This window comes from Geotrypetes seraphini, chromosome 1 (genome assembly GCF_902459505.1).
Source record: "Geotrypetes seraphini chromosome 1, aGeoSer1.1, whole genome shotgun sequence".
Lineage (NCBI taxonomy): Eukaryota > Metazoa > Chordata > Amphibia > Gymnophiona > Dermophiidae > Geotrypetes > Geotrypetes seraphini.
The window spans coordinates 112700751-112714167 of record NC_047084.1 but is presented as its reverse complement, the minus strand read 5'-3'; the positions used below and the strand labels follow the sequence as shown (position 1 = coordinate 112714167).

The window sequence follows — 13417 nt, the reverse complement described above, 5'->3', positions numbered from 1 at the left end:
ATTCAGCCATTCTCTCCCCGTATCCCCAGTGGATCCCTAGCCTCTCTCTTTCTGTCCCCCCCCCCCCCACAAATTTGCAGCTGTCTTTTTCCCTGTCTCCACATGGGAGCTCCAGTCCTCCTCGCCCTCTCCCCGCATGGCTCTCCAGCTTTGCCAAGGACCTCCAGCCTTCCTTCCTCTGCCTAACATGCCTACGAGGCTCTGCCACTGCTAACCTGACATGAAGTACTTGTGGGGGTTGTTATCCTCCATGGAGTAGGGGGAGTCGTCATCTCTGAAGGCGCTATACGATGGCGGTCCTTGGACCAAAGGAGGAAGTTGGGTCCTGTACTTGGCGGTGAGGAGCTGAAAGATGAATAGTAATGTCCATCAGAGGCAGAACACAGTCACTACACAAAGGCCTAAGAGATAGGAGCCAAGGAACAGGGTGCATAGCTCATTGATCTTTAGTTAGGCACCGTTTATAAAAATCACACCTAGCAATACCTAAATTGAACTCAGGCATCAGTAGGTTTGGTTTGGTTTATTTATTTATATCCCGCCCTTACCCAGGGTGCGTTAATAATAATAATAACAACTCTCTTTTTATAGACCGCAATACCACAAACAGTTCAGAGCGGTTTACAGAGGAAGAGATTACATTAGCATGTTAAGGTTAATCAGATTTGACTGGAAGTGTTTTAGGAATACATCAAATGGGGGTCAGAGAAATTTATCAAAGACGTAGATTTCGATCGACTTTCTAAAAGTTTGCTGAGAAAGTGCGTTTGAAGTAAAGTTGGTTAACCCTTTCAGGACCAAGGGACATATTTGTCCCATAACTTTAAAATCCTATAAATTTTGATTGGGATAGTCTACAGTTCTAAATTTGATATGTACGGATTCCATATGATACTGCCTTTATGTAAACAAACTGGTTCCGACATTCATTCATTAGCGTCGTTGCCAGATTGACGAGAAGGTTCACTTGCCACACTGTCCATAAGCCAGAAGCTTGATTTTTTAAATAAAAATAATGATATTTCATAAAAAAAATCAATTTTTTGGCATCTGCAAGCCCTTTTTACCATAAAAATGTCGTCAAAACCACAAAAATTGGCCTACGATCCTTATGGTCCTGAAAGGGTTAAACATTTATTCCATTTGCCTGCTTGGAATGATAATGCTCTATTAAGGAATCTCTTGTTACAAACCAACATACAAGATGGACAATAAACACCCCCACAAAACAGAGCAAAACTACAAACCATAAAATACCTAGGCGACCAGCACCTTACTGTCATCATCTCTTCCTCGTTAACCCCACAGTCTCATAACCTGTATTTCATCTGGCAAAAAAGGTGCCGTTTCAGCAATCTTTTAAAGTTCTGTTGCCGACGAACAACAAAGGTATAAAAAAGAATTTATTGACTAAAATACATATGTTAGCTTTGGGAAATGTACTGTATATAGCAGATGTCTTTGTGTTGTGTTCAAAAGAAAAGGGAATGCATTTCTGGTTTTATTTCAACAATGCTTAAGTAATTGCTGATCCTTGCTGTGGCTGGTGGGGATCCCCACATAATATTCTGTCACGTGTTTCCGTCTCCCCAAACTAAACAGAGTTCTGATCGCTGAATTTTGGGCTACCTACAAGCGCCCACAAGCCGACATCGGTACCCCCAGGAATACCAAACTAGAGTAATCGAGAACCGAAAGAACAATTGTCCTTTGAGGCTGCGAGGCGTCCGGCCGCTACTGCTGCACAGGGAAGTGGAGGGGGAGAAGGAAAAGGGGCTGCTTTGGGGGGAGGGGTGTGCTGGGAGGCAGGCAGCAATCTTGGCTTGCTCAGGGGGCCAGAGAGAGACAGAGAGACAGACAGACAATCGGGGCCAGGGAGAGACACAGACAGAAAGAATGACAAACAGACAGGGGGGCCAGAGAGACAGACAGCGGCCAAGGAGCGAGAAAGAAAGACAGACAGACAGACAGACAGCGGCTAAAGAGAAAGAGAGACAGAAAGGAAGAGACAGACACATCTATTCTAGCACCCGTTAATGTAACGGGCTTAAAGACTAATCCTATATAATAAAAAGCTAGCCGCGCATGCGCACTCCTATCGGCGTGATTCCGTGATCAGTAGGTCTGTGGCCGCAGGAATGCGCATGCGCGAATCCCCAGCACCTACCTACACTCGCTGGAAGGACTGGACCCCAGCGCTGGACATCCTGCTCTCCTGTCGGCTCCTCTCAACAAGCCGCACCAGCGTCGGAGAAGGCTTCCGACGCTGGCGGGGATCAAGAGGAACCGCGGCGACACCTTACAGGGCAGGAAGGGAAGCGCCAAAAAAAGACTCCAGCCGCTACTTTCTTCACGGTCCCGACTCCAAACGCCGATTCCAGCAGCGTGTGCAGCACTCTACACACGCTGCTTCGGGCCCTTCTACTGCCCTGATTTGCTCTGATGATGTCATCAGGGACGTGCCAGAGTAAATCAGGGCAGAAGGCCCCGAAGCAGCGTGTGTAGAGTACTGCACATGCTGCTGGAGTCGCAGGTTTGTCGGGAAAGGGGAGCTGGAGAGAAGAAATGCACAGCCACTTGCAGCAGGGGCTTAGAGGGCAAGAGAGCTGCAATTGGACAAACTGAGGAAGGAAATGTTTAGATAAAGAAGGGCTGAGACTGAAGAAGGAAAGAAAATTGGAGAGACTGAGGAAGGAAATGTTCAGATAAAGAAGAGCTGAGACTGAAGAAGGAAAGAAAATTGGAGAGACTGAGGAAGGAAATGTTCAGATAAAGAAGAGCTGAGACTGAAGAAGGAAAGAAAATTGGAGAGACTGAGGAAGGAAATGTTCAGATAAAGAAGAGCTGAGACTGAAGAAGGAAAGAAAATTGGAGAGACTGAGGAAGGAAATGTTCAGATAAAGAAGAGCTGAGACTGAAGAAGGAAAGAAAATTGGAGAGACTGAGGTGGGAAATGTTCAGATAAAGAAGGGCTGAGACTGAAGAAGGAAAGAAAATTGGAGAGACTGAGGAAGGAAATGTTCAGATAAAGAAGAGCTGAGACTGAAGAAGGAAAGAAAATTGGAGAGACTGAGGTGGGAAATGTTCAGATAAAGAAGAGCTGAGACTGAAGAAGGAAAGAAAATTGGAGAGACTGAGGTGGGAAATGTTCAGATAAAGAAGAGCTGAGACTGAAGAAGGAAAGAAAATTGGAGAGACTGAGGAAGGAAATGTTCAGATAAAGAAGGGCTGAGACTGAAGAAGGAAAGAAAATTGGAGAGACTGAGGTAGAAAATGTTCAGATAAAGAAGGGCTGAGACTGAAGAAGGAAAGAAAATTGGAGAGACTGAGGAAGGAAATGTTCAGATAAAGAAGAGCTGAGACTGAAGAAGGAAAGAAAATTGGAGAGACTGAGGAAGGAAATGTTCAGATAAAGAAGAGCTGAGACTGAAGAAGGAAAGAAAATTGGAGAGACTGAGGTGGGAAATGTTCAGATAAAGAAGGGCTGAGACTGAAGAAGGAAAGAAAATTGGAGAGACTGAGGAAGGAAATGTTCAGATAAAGAAGAGCTGAGACTGAAGAAGGAAAGAAAATTGGAGAGACTGAGGTGGGAAATGTTCAGATAAAGAAGAGCTGAGACTGAAGAAGGAAAGAAAATTGGAGAGACTGAGGTGGGAAATGTTCAGATAAAGAAGAGCTGAGACTGAAGAAGGAAAGAAAATTGGAGAGACTGAGGAAGGAAATGTTCAGATAAAGAAGGGCTGAGACTGAAGAAGGAAAGAAAATTGGAGAGACTGAGGTAGAAAATGTTCAGATAAAGAAGGGCTGAGACTGAAGAAGGAAAGAAAATTGGAGAGACTGAGGAAGGAAATGTTCAGAAAAAGAAGGGCTGAGACTGAAGAAGGAAAGAAAATTGGAGAGACTGAGGAAGGAAATGTTCAGATAAAGAAGAGCTGAGACTGAAGAAGGAAAGAAAATTGGAGAGACTGAGGAAGGAAATGTTCAGAAAAAGAAGGGCTGAGACTGAAGAAGGAAAGAAAATTGGAGAGACTGAGGAAGGAAATGTTCAGATAAAGAAGGGCTGAGACTGAAGAAGGAAAGAAAATTGGAGAGACTGAGGAAGGAAATGTTCAGATAAAGAAGAGCTGAGACTGAAGAAGGAAAGAAAATTGGAGAGACTGAGGAAGGAAATGTTCAGATAAAGAAGGGCTGAGACTGAAGAAGGAAAGAAAATTGGAGAGACTGAGATAGGAAATGTTCAGATAAAGAAGGGCTGAGACTGAAGAAGGAAAGAAAATTGGAGAGACTGAGGTAGGAAATGTTCAGATAAAGAAGAGCTGAGACTGAAGAAGGAAAGAAAATTGGAGAGACTGAGGAAGGAAATGTTCAGATAAAGAAGAGCTGAGACTGAAGAAGGAAAGAAAATTGGAGAGACTGAGGAAGGAAATGTTCAGATAAAGAAGGGCTGAGACTGAAGAAGGAAAGAAAATTGGAGAGACTGAGATAGGAAATGTTCAGATAAAGAAGGGCTGAGACTGAAGAAGGAAAGAAAATTGGAGAGACTGAGGTAGGAAATGTTCAGATAAAGAAGAGCTGAGACTGAAGAAGGAAAGAAAATTGGAGAGACTGAGGAAGGAAATGTTCAGATAAAGAAGGGCTGAGACTGAAGAAGGAAAGAAAATTGGAGAGACTGAGATAGGAAATGTTCAGATAAAGAAGGGCTGAGACTGAAGAAGGAAAGAAAATTGGAGAGACTGAGGTAGGAAATGTTCAGATAAAGAAGAGCTGAGACTGAAGAAGGAAAGAAAATTGGAGAGACTGAGGAAGGAAATGTTCAGATAAAGAAGAGCTGAGACTGAAGAAGGAAAGAAAATTGGAGAGACTGAGGAAGGAAATGTTCAGATAAAGAAGAGCTGAGACTGAAGAAGGAAAGAAAATTGGAGAGACTAAGGTGGGAAATGTTCAGATAAAGAAGAGCTGAGACTGAAGAAGGAAAGAAAATTGGAGAAACTGAGGTGGGAAATGTTCAGATAAAGAAGAGCTGAGACTGAAGAAGGAAAGAAAATTGGAGAGACTGAGGAAGGAAATGTTCAGATAAAGAAGGGCTGAGACTGAAGAAGGAAAGAAAATTGGAGAGACTGAGGAAGGAAATGTTCAGATAAAGAAGAGCTGAGACTGAAGAAGGAAAGAAAATTGGAGAGACTGAGGTGGGAAATGTTCAGATAAAGAAGAGCTGAGACTGAAGAAGGAAAGAAAATTGGAGAGACTGAGGTGGGAAATGTTCAGATAAAGAAGGGCTGAGACTGAAGAAGGAAAGAAAATTGGAGAGACTGAGGAAGGAAATGTTCAGATAAAGAAGAGCTGAGACTGAAGAAGGAAAGAAAATTGGAGAGACTGAGGTGGGAAATGTTCAGATAAAGAAGAGCTGAGACTGAAGAAGGAAAGAAAATTGGAGAGACTGAGGAAGGAAATGTTCAGATAAAGAAGAGCTGAGACTGAAGAAGGAAAGAAAATTGGAGAGACTGAGGTGGGAAATGTTCAGATAAAGAAGAGCTGAGACTGAAGAAGGAAAGAAAATTGGAGAGACTGAGGTGGGAAATGTTCAGATAAAGAAGAGCTGAGACTGAAGAAGGAAAGAAAATTGGAGAGACTGAGGTGGGAAATGTTCAGATAAAGAAGAGCTGAGACTGAAGAAGGAAAGAAAATTGGAGAGACTGAGGAAGGAAATGTTCAGATAAAGAAGAGCTGAGACTGAAGAAGGAAAGAAAATTGGAGAGACTGAGGTGGGAAATGTTCAGATAAAGAAGAGCTGAGACTGAAGAAGGAAAGAAAATTGGAGAGACTGAGGTGGGAAATGTTCAGATAAAGAAGGGCTGAGACTGAAGAAGGAAAGAAAATTGGAGAGACTGAGGAAGGAAATGTTCAGATAAAGAAGAGCTGAGACTGAAGAAGGAAAGAAAATTGGAGAGACTGAGGTGGGAAATGTTCAGATAAAGAAGAGCTGAGACTGAAGAAGGAAAGAAAATTGGAGAGACTGAGGAAGGAAAAGTTCAGATAAAGAAGGGCTGAGACTGAAGAAGGAAAGAAAATTGGAGAGACTGAGGTGGGAAATGTTCAGATAAAGAAGAGCTGAGACTGAAGAAGGAAAGAAAATTGGAGAGACTGAGGAAGGAAAAGTTCAGATAAAGAAGGGTTGAGACTGAAGAAGGAAAGAAAATTGGAGAGACTGAGGAAGGAAATGTTCAGATAAAGAAGAGCTGAGACTGAAGAAGGAAAGAAAATTGGAGAGACTGAGGTGGGAAATGTTCAGATAAAGAAGAGCTGAGACTGAAGAAGGAAAGAAAATTGGAGAGACTGAGGAAGGAAAAGTTCAGATAAAGAAGGGTTGAGACTGAAGAAGGAAAGAAAATTGGAGAGACTGAGGTAGGAAATGTTCAGATAAAGAAGGGCTGAGACTGAAGAAGGAAAGAAAATTGGAGAGACTGAGGTGGGAAATGTTCAGATAAAGAAGGGCTGAGACTGAAGAAGGAAAGAAAATTGGAGAGACTGAGGTAGGAAATGTTCAGATAAAGAAGGGCTGAGACTGAAGAAGGAAAGAAAATTGGAGAGACTGAGGAAGGAAATGTTCAGATAAAGAAGAGCTGAGACTGAAGAAGGAAAGAAAATTGGAGAAACTGAGGTGGGAAATGTTCAGATAAAGAAGAGCTGAGACTGAAGAAGGAAAGAAAATTGGAGAGACTGAGGTAGGAAATGTTCAGATAAAGAAGAGCTGAGACTGAAGAAGGAAAGAAAATTGGAGAGACTGAGGAAGGAAATGTTCAGATAAAGAAGGGCTGAGACTGAAGAAGGAAAGAAAATTGGAGAGACTGAGGAAGGAAATGTTCAGATAAAGAAGAGCTGAGACTGAAGAAGGAAAGAAAATTGGAGAGACTGAGGAAGGAAATGTTCAGATAAAGAAGAGCTGAGACTGAAGAAGGAAAGAAAATTGGAGAGACTGAGGAAGGAAATGTTCAGATAAAGAAGGGCTGAGACTGAAGAAGGAAAGAAAATTGTAGAGACTGAGGAAGGAAATGTTCAGATAAAGAAGAGCTGAGACTGAAGAAGGAAAGAAAATTGGAGAGACTGAGGAAGGAAATGTTCAGATAAAGAAGGGCTGAGACTGAAGAAGGAAAGAAAATTGGAGAGACTGAGATAGGAAATGTTCAGATAAAGAAGGGCTGAGACTGAAGAAGGAAAGAAAATTGGAGAGACTGAGGTAGGTAATGTTCAGATAAAGAAGGGCTGAGACTGAAGAAGGAAAGAAAATTGGAGAGACTGAGGAAGGAAATGTTCAGATAAAGAAGAGCTGAGACTGAAGAAGGAAAAAAATAGGAATAAATACCTACAGGGAAACACAAGATCAGGAGCATACAGAGAAAACAATAGAGCATAGAGGTTTGCAGGAATCGGGAACACATAGAGAAAGTAGAGGAGAGACCCCTGCAAGAAGAGAAAAAGAGCAAAGAGACTGGGGATGAGAAAGAGAGCAGACATGCTTGCAGGAGAAAAAGCGAGGCAGTAATGTTACAGCTGGAGAGTGCAAAGTGAGGAAGAAAGCAGAGACAGCGCTACACAGGGAAACGGAGGGGGAGAGAGACAGAAAGAAAAAAAGAAAATATAGACATATATTCTAGCACCCGTTAATGTAACGGGCTTAAAGACTAGTAAAGTATAATCTCGTTATAACGGACTTCAAGGGACCTGGCAAAACAATCCAGAGTTGCATTTTGTAAAAACTTTATTTAGGTCAACTTGAAACAACGTACAATCAATGAACAACAGTCACTGCACAAGCATATCAGCAACATCTTTTTTTGTTTTGATTAAAACAACGATTTCGCATTTTAAATCTAATGTTATAGAACGACGCTTCGTAGCAGACTTCTCAGCCATTTTGTTACTGTATGACCAGCAGGCCATGCGCCTTGTAGGCGGAGCCTGCGTGTCCGTTATAGCCGAACAAAACTACAGCTAAAAGCGGCTCTGGGGACCACATTGATTGTCCGTTATATGCGAAATTCCGTTACAGGCGAGTCCGCTATATGCAGTGCTTTTCTGCATGTTGGTAAAGGCACACGGCCGGGACCAGCGGACTTCGCCCGCTATAGACGATATTCAGTTATAAACGAGTCCGTTATAACGAGATTTTACTGTATATATCTTCCTTTGACTTAATTAAACCCCTCCTTTTACAAACGCATAGGAATTCTATGAGCGTTGGAGCAGTTACCACCGCTGCCGTCGCTAAAACCCACGCTATTCATTCATACAAGGAGGGATTTACAGTTATAATATTGAGGATAGCGTAAGAGCGAGCTGACTGCTTAAGTTAAAAATGGGCTCAGACTTTGAAATTCATCCGTTTGCCTCCAGTTTATATATTAACCAGCTGCACTAGTTCAGTTCTTTCTTGTAATTATTAAGTTAATTCTTTCAATAAACTAGTTTGATTATTTAGGTTCATTTCTGGCGTCCGTGCTCATATTTGGGGAACATTGCTTGTGAAGGGATATTTGGGAATCTGGGATTAGAGAATGACACGGGGGGAAAAAAATCTGTCCCCGTCACTGGACCACCGTCCCCTTCACCGCCCCATCCCTGCCGTCCCCGCAGCATCCACCCTTCCCTCTCGCCACCTCACTGCCCTTCAGCACCGCTCGGGCGGTCCGTGCATCTCCCTCCCTCCCCTTACCTTCGTGGCGCGTTTTAAGGTTTGCGTCAGAGAAGCTGCGTCAGAGGAGAAGCTTCTGCCCACACACTCACGTGACTGCACGTACTCTCCGGCGGCTTTCAACAAGTCTCAAACCTTAAAACGCGCCGCGAAGGTAAGGGGAAGGGAGGGAGATAGATGTAGGTAGGAAGAAGGGAGGGGGCCGTGCGCGTTCCCTTCCTCAACTGCGGGGACAAGGCCATTCACTGTTCCACGGGGCGGTGAGCACCTTTCTCCCCCTCCACTGTTTTGGAGGGTTACCCGCGGCTACTCGCGGCAAGCCGTGGGTAACATCTACCGTGCCATTCTCTATCTGGGATCAGATTCCTGAAAATAGGTTTAAAAGAAAACCAACCTTTGGGTGAAAACAGTGAAAGAGAGAAAGTTCACACATTTGGCAAAAATTACTCAAGGCGGTTTTTTAACCCTAACAGTAGGAAAGGGACAGGTGGAGACTCTGCACACTGTGCTCGGGGGAAGGGGCAGGAGGGAGACAGCGAGGCACTCTGACCTGCCGCCTATGCCCTCGCCTCTCTTGCTCCCACCCAAACCCACCCAAACCCATACCATGCCCACGCTTGTCTCCCGCAAATGTCAGCTAGGAATCGTTGCGGCTTACACCATATTAGAATCGCGACAGTGAAATCTGGGGGGGGTGATATTCAGCCCGTGGTGGTAAGCGTCTCGTAAGTTACTGGCAGCTACCAGCTGAACTAACCCTGGGGCACGTGTGGCTCCTGGCACTAACAGAAGTTATACACTATACTAGAAAAGATATTACTCCCACTTATCTAGAGAAGTTCATTCACTCCATGACTTCTTGTTCTACAGGAAAAATGATAAATTATGAAGTTATATAAATGAAATAGAAAATATATAAAGTTAGAAATATAAAAGGTAAAAAATACAAAAAAATATACGTTTTAAGAAGTTGGAAAAAGTTGAGCTTCAATAATTGAATTTAAGTTAACGGGTTTTTATGGCCGATGACTGGAGCAAGGAGCGTGGTAACTAGGCCGATTCATTCAGTCTGTGACTATGCGGAGGCTCCATATCTGAGGCCTTTTCCCCGTAGAACAAGAAGTCAGAGTGAATGCATTTCTCTAGATAACTGGGAGTAATATCTTTTCTAGTATAATATACGATTATATTCACCACTTGGGTTAGCCTATCTAGGTTATAAATTAAGAGAAGTTAACCAGGCCGATATTCAGACTGGTGCCCAGTTAACTCAGCACATAGAGTTGCTGGCGGACTGATTGTCACCACTAACCAGCCAAGTAATGGCTCTAGATTTTCCATTTGGAAAATCTGGACCCCTCCTAGATCCTCCCCCAGGCCCGCCTAGTTCCACACATCCCCCCCTCCCCCCCCCATTGTAACAAATAACTGGAGCAATAAAAAGCCGGGTCTTACTTTTCTCTCGTTTTCTATGTCGTCTTGAGCGTTCGCCGCCTGCAGGGACCTCAGGCGGGCCAGTTCCTCTGCTTGGTAGCCCAGGTTGTTCTGTTGATTCAGAAAGTCATTCAGGGCATCTTGGGTGATCTGTGCGTAAGTCTTGGCAAAGTGGTGCTGAGATCTTGGAATAAAGCCTAAGGGCATGAGTTCGTAGCCCATGGAGAAGGAGAGAAGGCAAGACAGGGTCACTGAAGCTCAGAGCCTAAGCTTCAAGCCGGGAGCTCTGGGGGAGGCCCTAGCGATCCAGCAGGACTAATGGAAATGCGCCCTATGTTAGGGCCGGCCCTCGGGATACACCCAGCCAGTCAGGATTTCAGGATATTGACAAGGAAGACATCTGAAGAAAACAAATCATCTGTCACCATATCATCGAAAACTTCATTGGCTTCCTTCCGTTTGGTTACCAGACGTCCAGACATGGGGACACGTGCAGGGGTTCAGGCGGCTTTTCAAAACCCGGCACTTTGTCTGAGTTTTAAAAAGAAATTGCAACAGGAGGGGGCATCCACACTTGCGCGGCTCCAACACGGTGATGTCACGCGCATGCACGCGACATGGTGTCCTTCCTACCTGACATACAGGCAGCTGGGGGCGGGTCTAGAGGTCCGGATTTTACTGAGGTATAATCCGGTAACCTTATTTATATTTAAATTTGGATGCAAATTTGGGTGTCAAATGTTGTTTCTCGAGGGCCGCAATCCAGTCGGGGTTTCAGGATTTCCCCAATGAATATGCATTGAAAGCAGTGCATGCAAATAGATCTCATGCATAATTCACTGGGGAATCGACATTTGACACCCATGTTATAAGGCAGGGGTAAGGAACTCCGGTCCTCGAGAGCCGTATTCCAGTCGGGTTTTCAGGATTTCTCCAATGAATATGCATTGAAAGCAGTGCATGCAAATAGATCTCATGCATAATTCACTGGGGAATCGACATTTGACACCCATGTTATAAGGCAGGGGTAGGGAAATCCGGTCCTCGAGAGCCGTATTCCAGTCGGGTTTTCAGGATTTCTCCAATGAATATGCATTGAAAGCAGTGCATGCAAATAGATCTCATGCATAATTCACTGGGGAATCGACATTTGACACCCATGTTATAAGGCAGGGGTAGGGAACTCCGGTCCTCGAGAGCCGTATTCCAGTCGGGTTTTCAGGATTTCTCCAATGAATATGCATTGAAAGCAGTGCATGCAAATAGATCTCATGCATAATTCACTGGGGAATCGACATTTGACACCCATGTTATAAGGCAGGGGTAGGGAACTCCGGTCCTCGAGAGCCGTATTCCAGTCGGGTTTTCAGGATTGCCCCAATGAATATGCATTGAAAACAGTGCATGCAAATAGATCTCATGCATAATTCACTGGGGAATCGACATTTGACACCCATGTTATAAGGCAGGGGTAGGGAACTCCGGTCCTCGAGAGCCGTATTCCAGTCGGGTTTTCAGGATTTCCCCAATGAATATGCATTGAAAGCAGTGCATGCAAATAGATCTCATGCATAATTCACTGGGGAATCGACATTTGACACCCATGTTATAAGGCAGGGGTAGGGAAATCCGGTCCTCGAGAGCCGTATTCCAGTCAGGTTTTCAGGATTTCTCCAATGAATATGCATTGAAAGCAGTGCATGCAAATAGATCTCATGCATAATTCACTGGGGAATCGACATTTGACACCCATGTTATAAGGCAGGGGTAGGGAACTCCGGTCCTCGAGAGCCGTATTCCAGTCGGGTTTTCAGGATTTCCCCAATGAATATGCATTGAAAACAGTGCATGCAAATAGATCTCATGCATAATTCACTGGGGAATCGACATTTGACACCCATGTTATAAGGCAGGGGTAGGGAACTCCGGTCCTCGAGAGCCGTATTCCAGTCGGGTTTTCAGGATTTCTCCAATGAATATGCATTGAAAGCAGTGCATGCAAATAGATCTCATGCATAATTCACTGGGGAATCGACATTTGACACCCATGTTATAAGGCAGGGGTAAGGAACTCCGGTCCTCGAGAGCCGTATTCCAGTCGGGTTTTCAGGATTTCCCCAATGAATATGCATTGAAAACAGTGCATGCAAATAGATCTCATGCATAATTCACTGGGGAATCGACATTTGACACCCATGTTATAAGGCAGGGGTAGGGAACTCCGGTCCTCGAGAGCCGTATTCCAGTCGGGATTTCAGGATTTCCCCAATGAATATGCATTGAAAACAGTGCATGCAAATAGATCTCATGCATAATTCACTGGGGAATCGACATTTGACACCCATGTTATAAGGCAGGGGTAGGGAACTCCGGTCCTCGAGAGCCGTATTCCAGTCGGGTTTTCAGGATTTCTCCAATGAATATGCATTGAAAGCAGTGCATGCAAATAGATCTCATGCATAATTCACTGGGGAATCGACATTTGACACCCATGTTATAAGGCAGGGGTAGGGAAATCCGGTCCTCGAGAGCCGTATTCCAGACAGGTTTTCAGGATTTCCCCAATGAATATGCATTGAAAACAGTGCATGCAAATAGATCTCATGCATATTCATTGGTGAAATCCTGAAAACCCGACTGGAATACGGCTCTCGAGGAGCCGGAGTTCCCTACCCCTGTTATAAGGCCTAGCACCAGAATATCTTGTTGAGCAATTTAGGTTTACCGATTCTAGACGGCCATTACAAAATTTTACTCCGTTTTCCTTTAGGGTTGTTCACGTAAAAGATCCTTGGACAGATGATTTGTCTTTTCAGGCTGCGACTTGGAATAAGGAGTTTGGTACTTTGAAAACCAATTCTACCTCATATCAACATTTTAGGAAATCGCTTAAGATGTATTTGTTTAAAACATTCTTGCCACTTTAACTGTGTACATCGCTGTGTTTGTACAGTTTCTCTTTAATTGCTAACCGAATCGAACTGTAAGGTTTTGTGATGTTCAAATAAACTTTGATGTTACGTTAGATAAATGCTCTACTCGCTGTGGACATCTTGAAATCAGACTGGCTTGGTGTGTCCCGAGGTACATTGACAATTGCGTGTAGGGACAAGTGCGCACAGGACCACTCCTCAGGCCCCATCCCTTGGGAGGGGCTTGAGGCACCTCAAGCCCCTCCCAAGGGACGGGGCCTGAGGAGCGTCAGCAAATCAGGGCCTTTGTGTTAGGGTGAGCTTTATATCATGATTAGACTTCCCATAATCATGATATAAACCTTACCCTAACTCTAGATAG

At 44.1% G+C, this 13417-nt stretch overlaps 1 protein-coding gene across 1 annotated transcript in view; it reads right to left on the bottom strand.

Annotated features, from left to right (window-relative positions):
* FAM166B (family with sequence similarity 166 member B) overlaps positions 1-13417 on the bottom strand; it is a 35881-nt gene that overhangs the window by 12278 nt on the left and 10186 nt on the right. The window contains exons 3-4 of the mRNA XM_033929243.1: positions 10145-10320; positions 216-345 (exon numbers count right to left, since the gene is read on the bottom strand). Coding sequence (XP_033785134.1) covers positions 216-345; positions 10145-10320 — 306 coding nt within the window. The remainder of the gene's footprint in view (positions 1-215; positions 346-10144; positions 10321-13417) is intronic.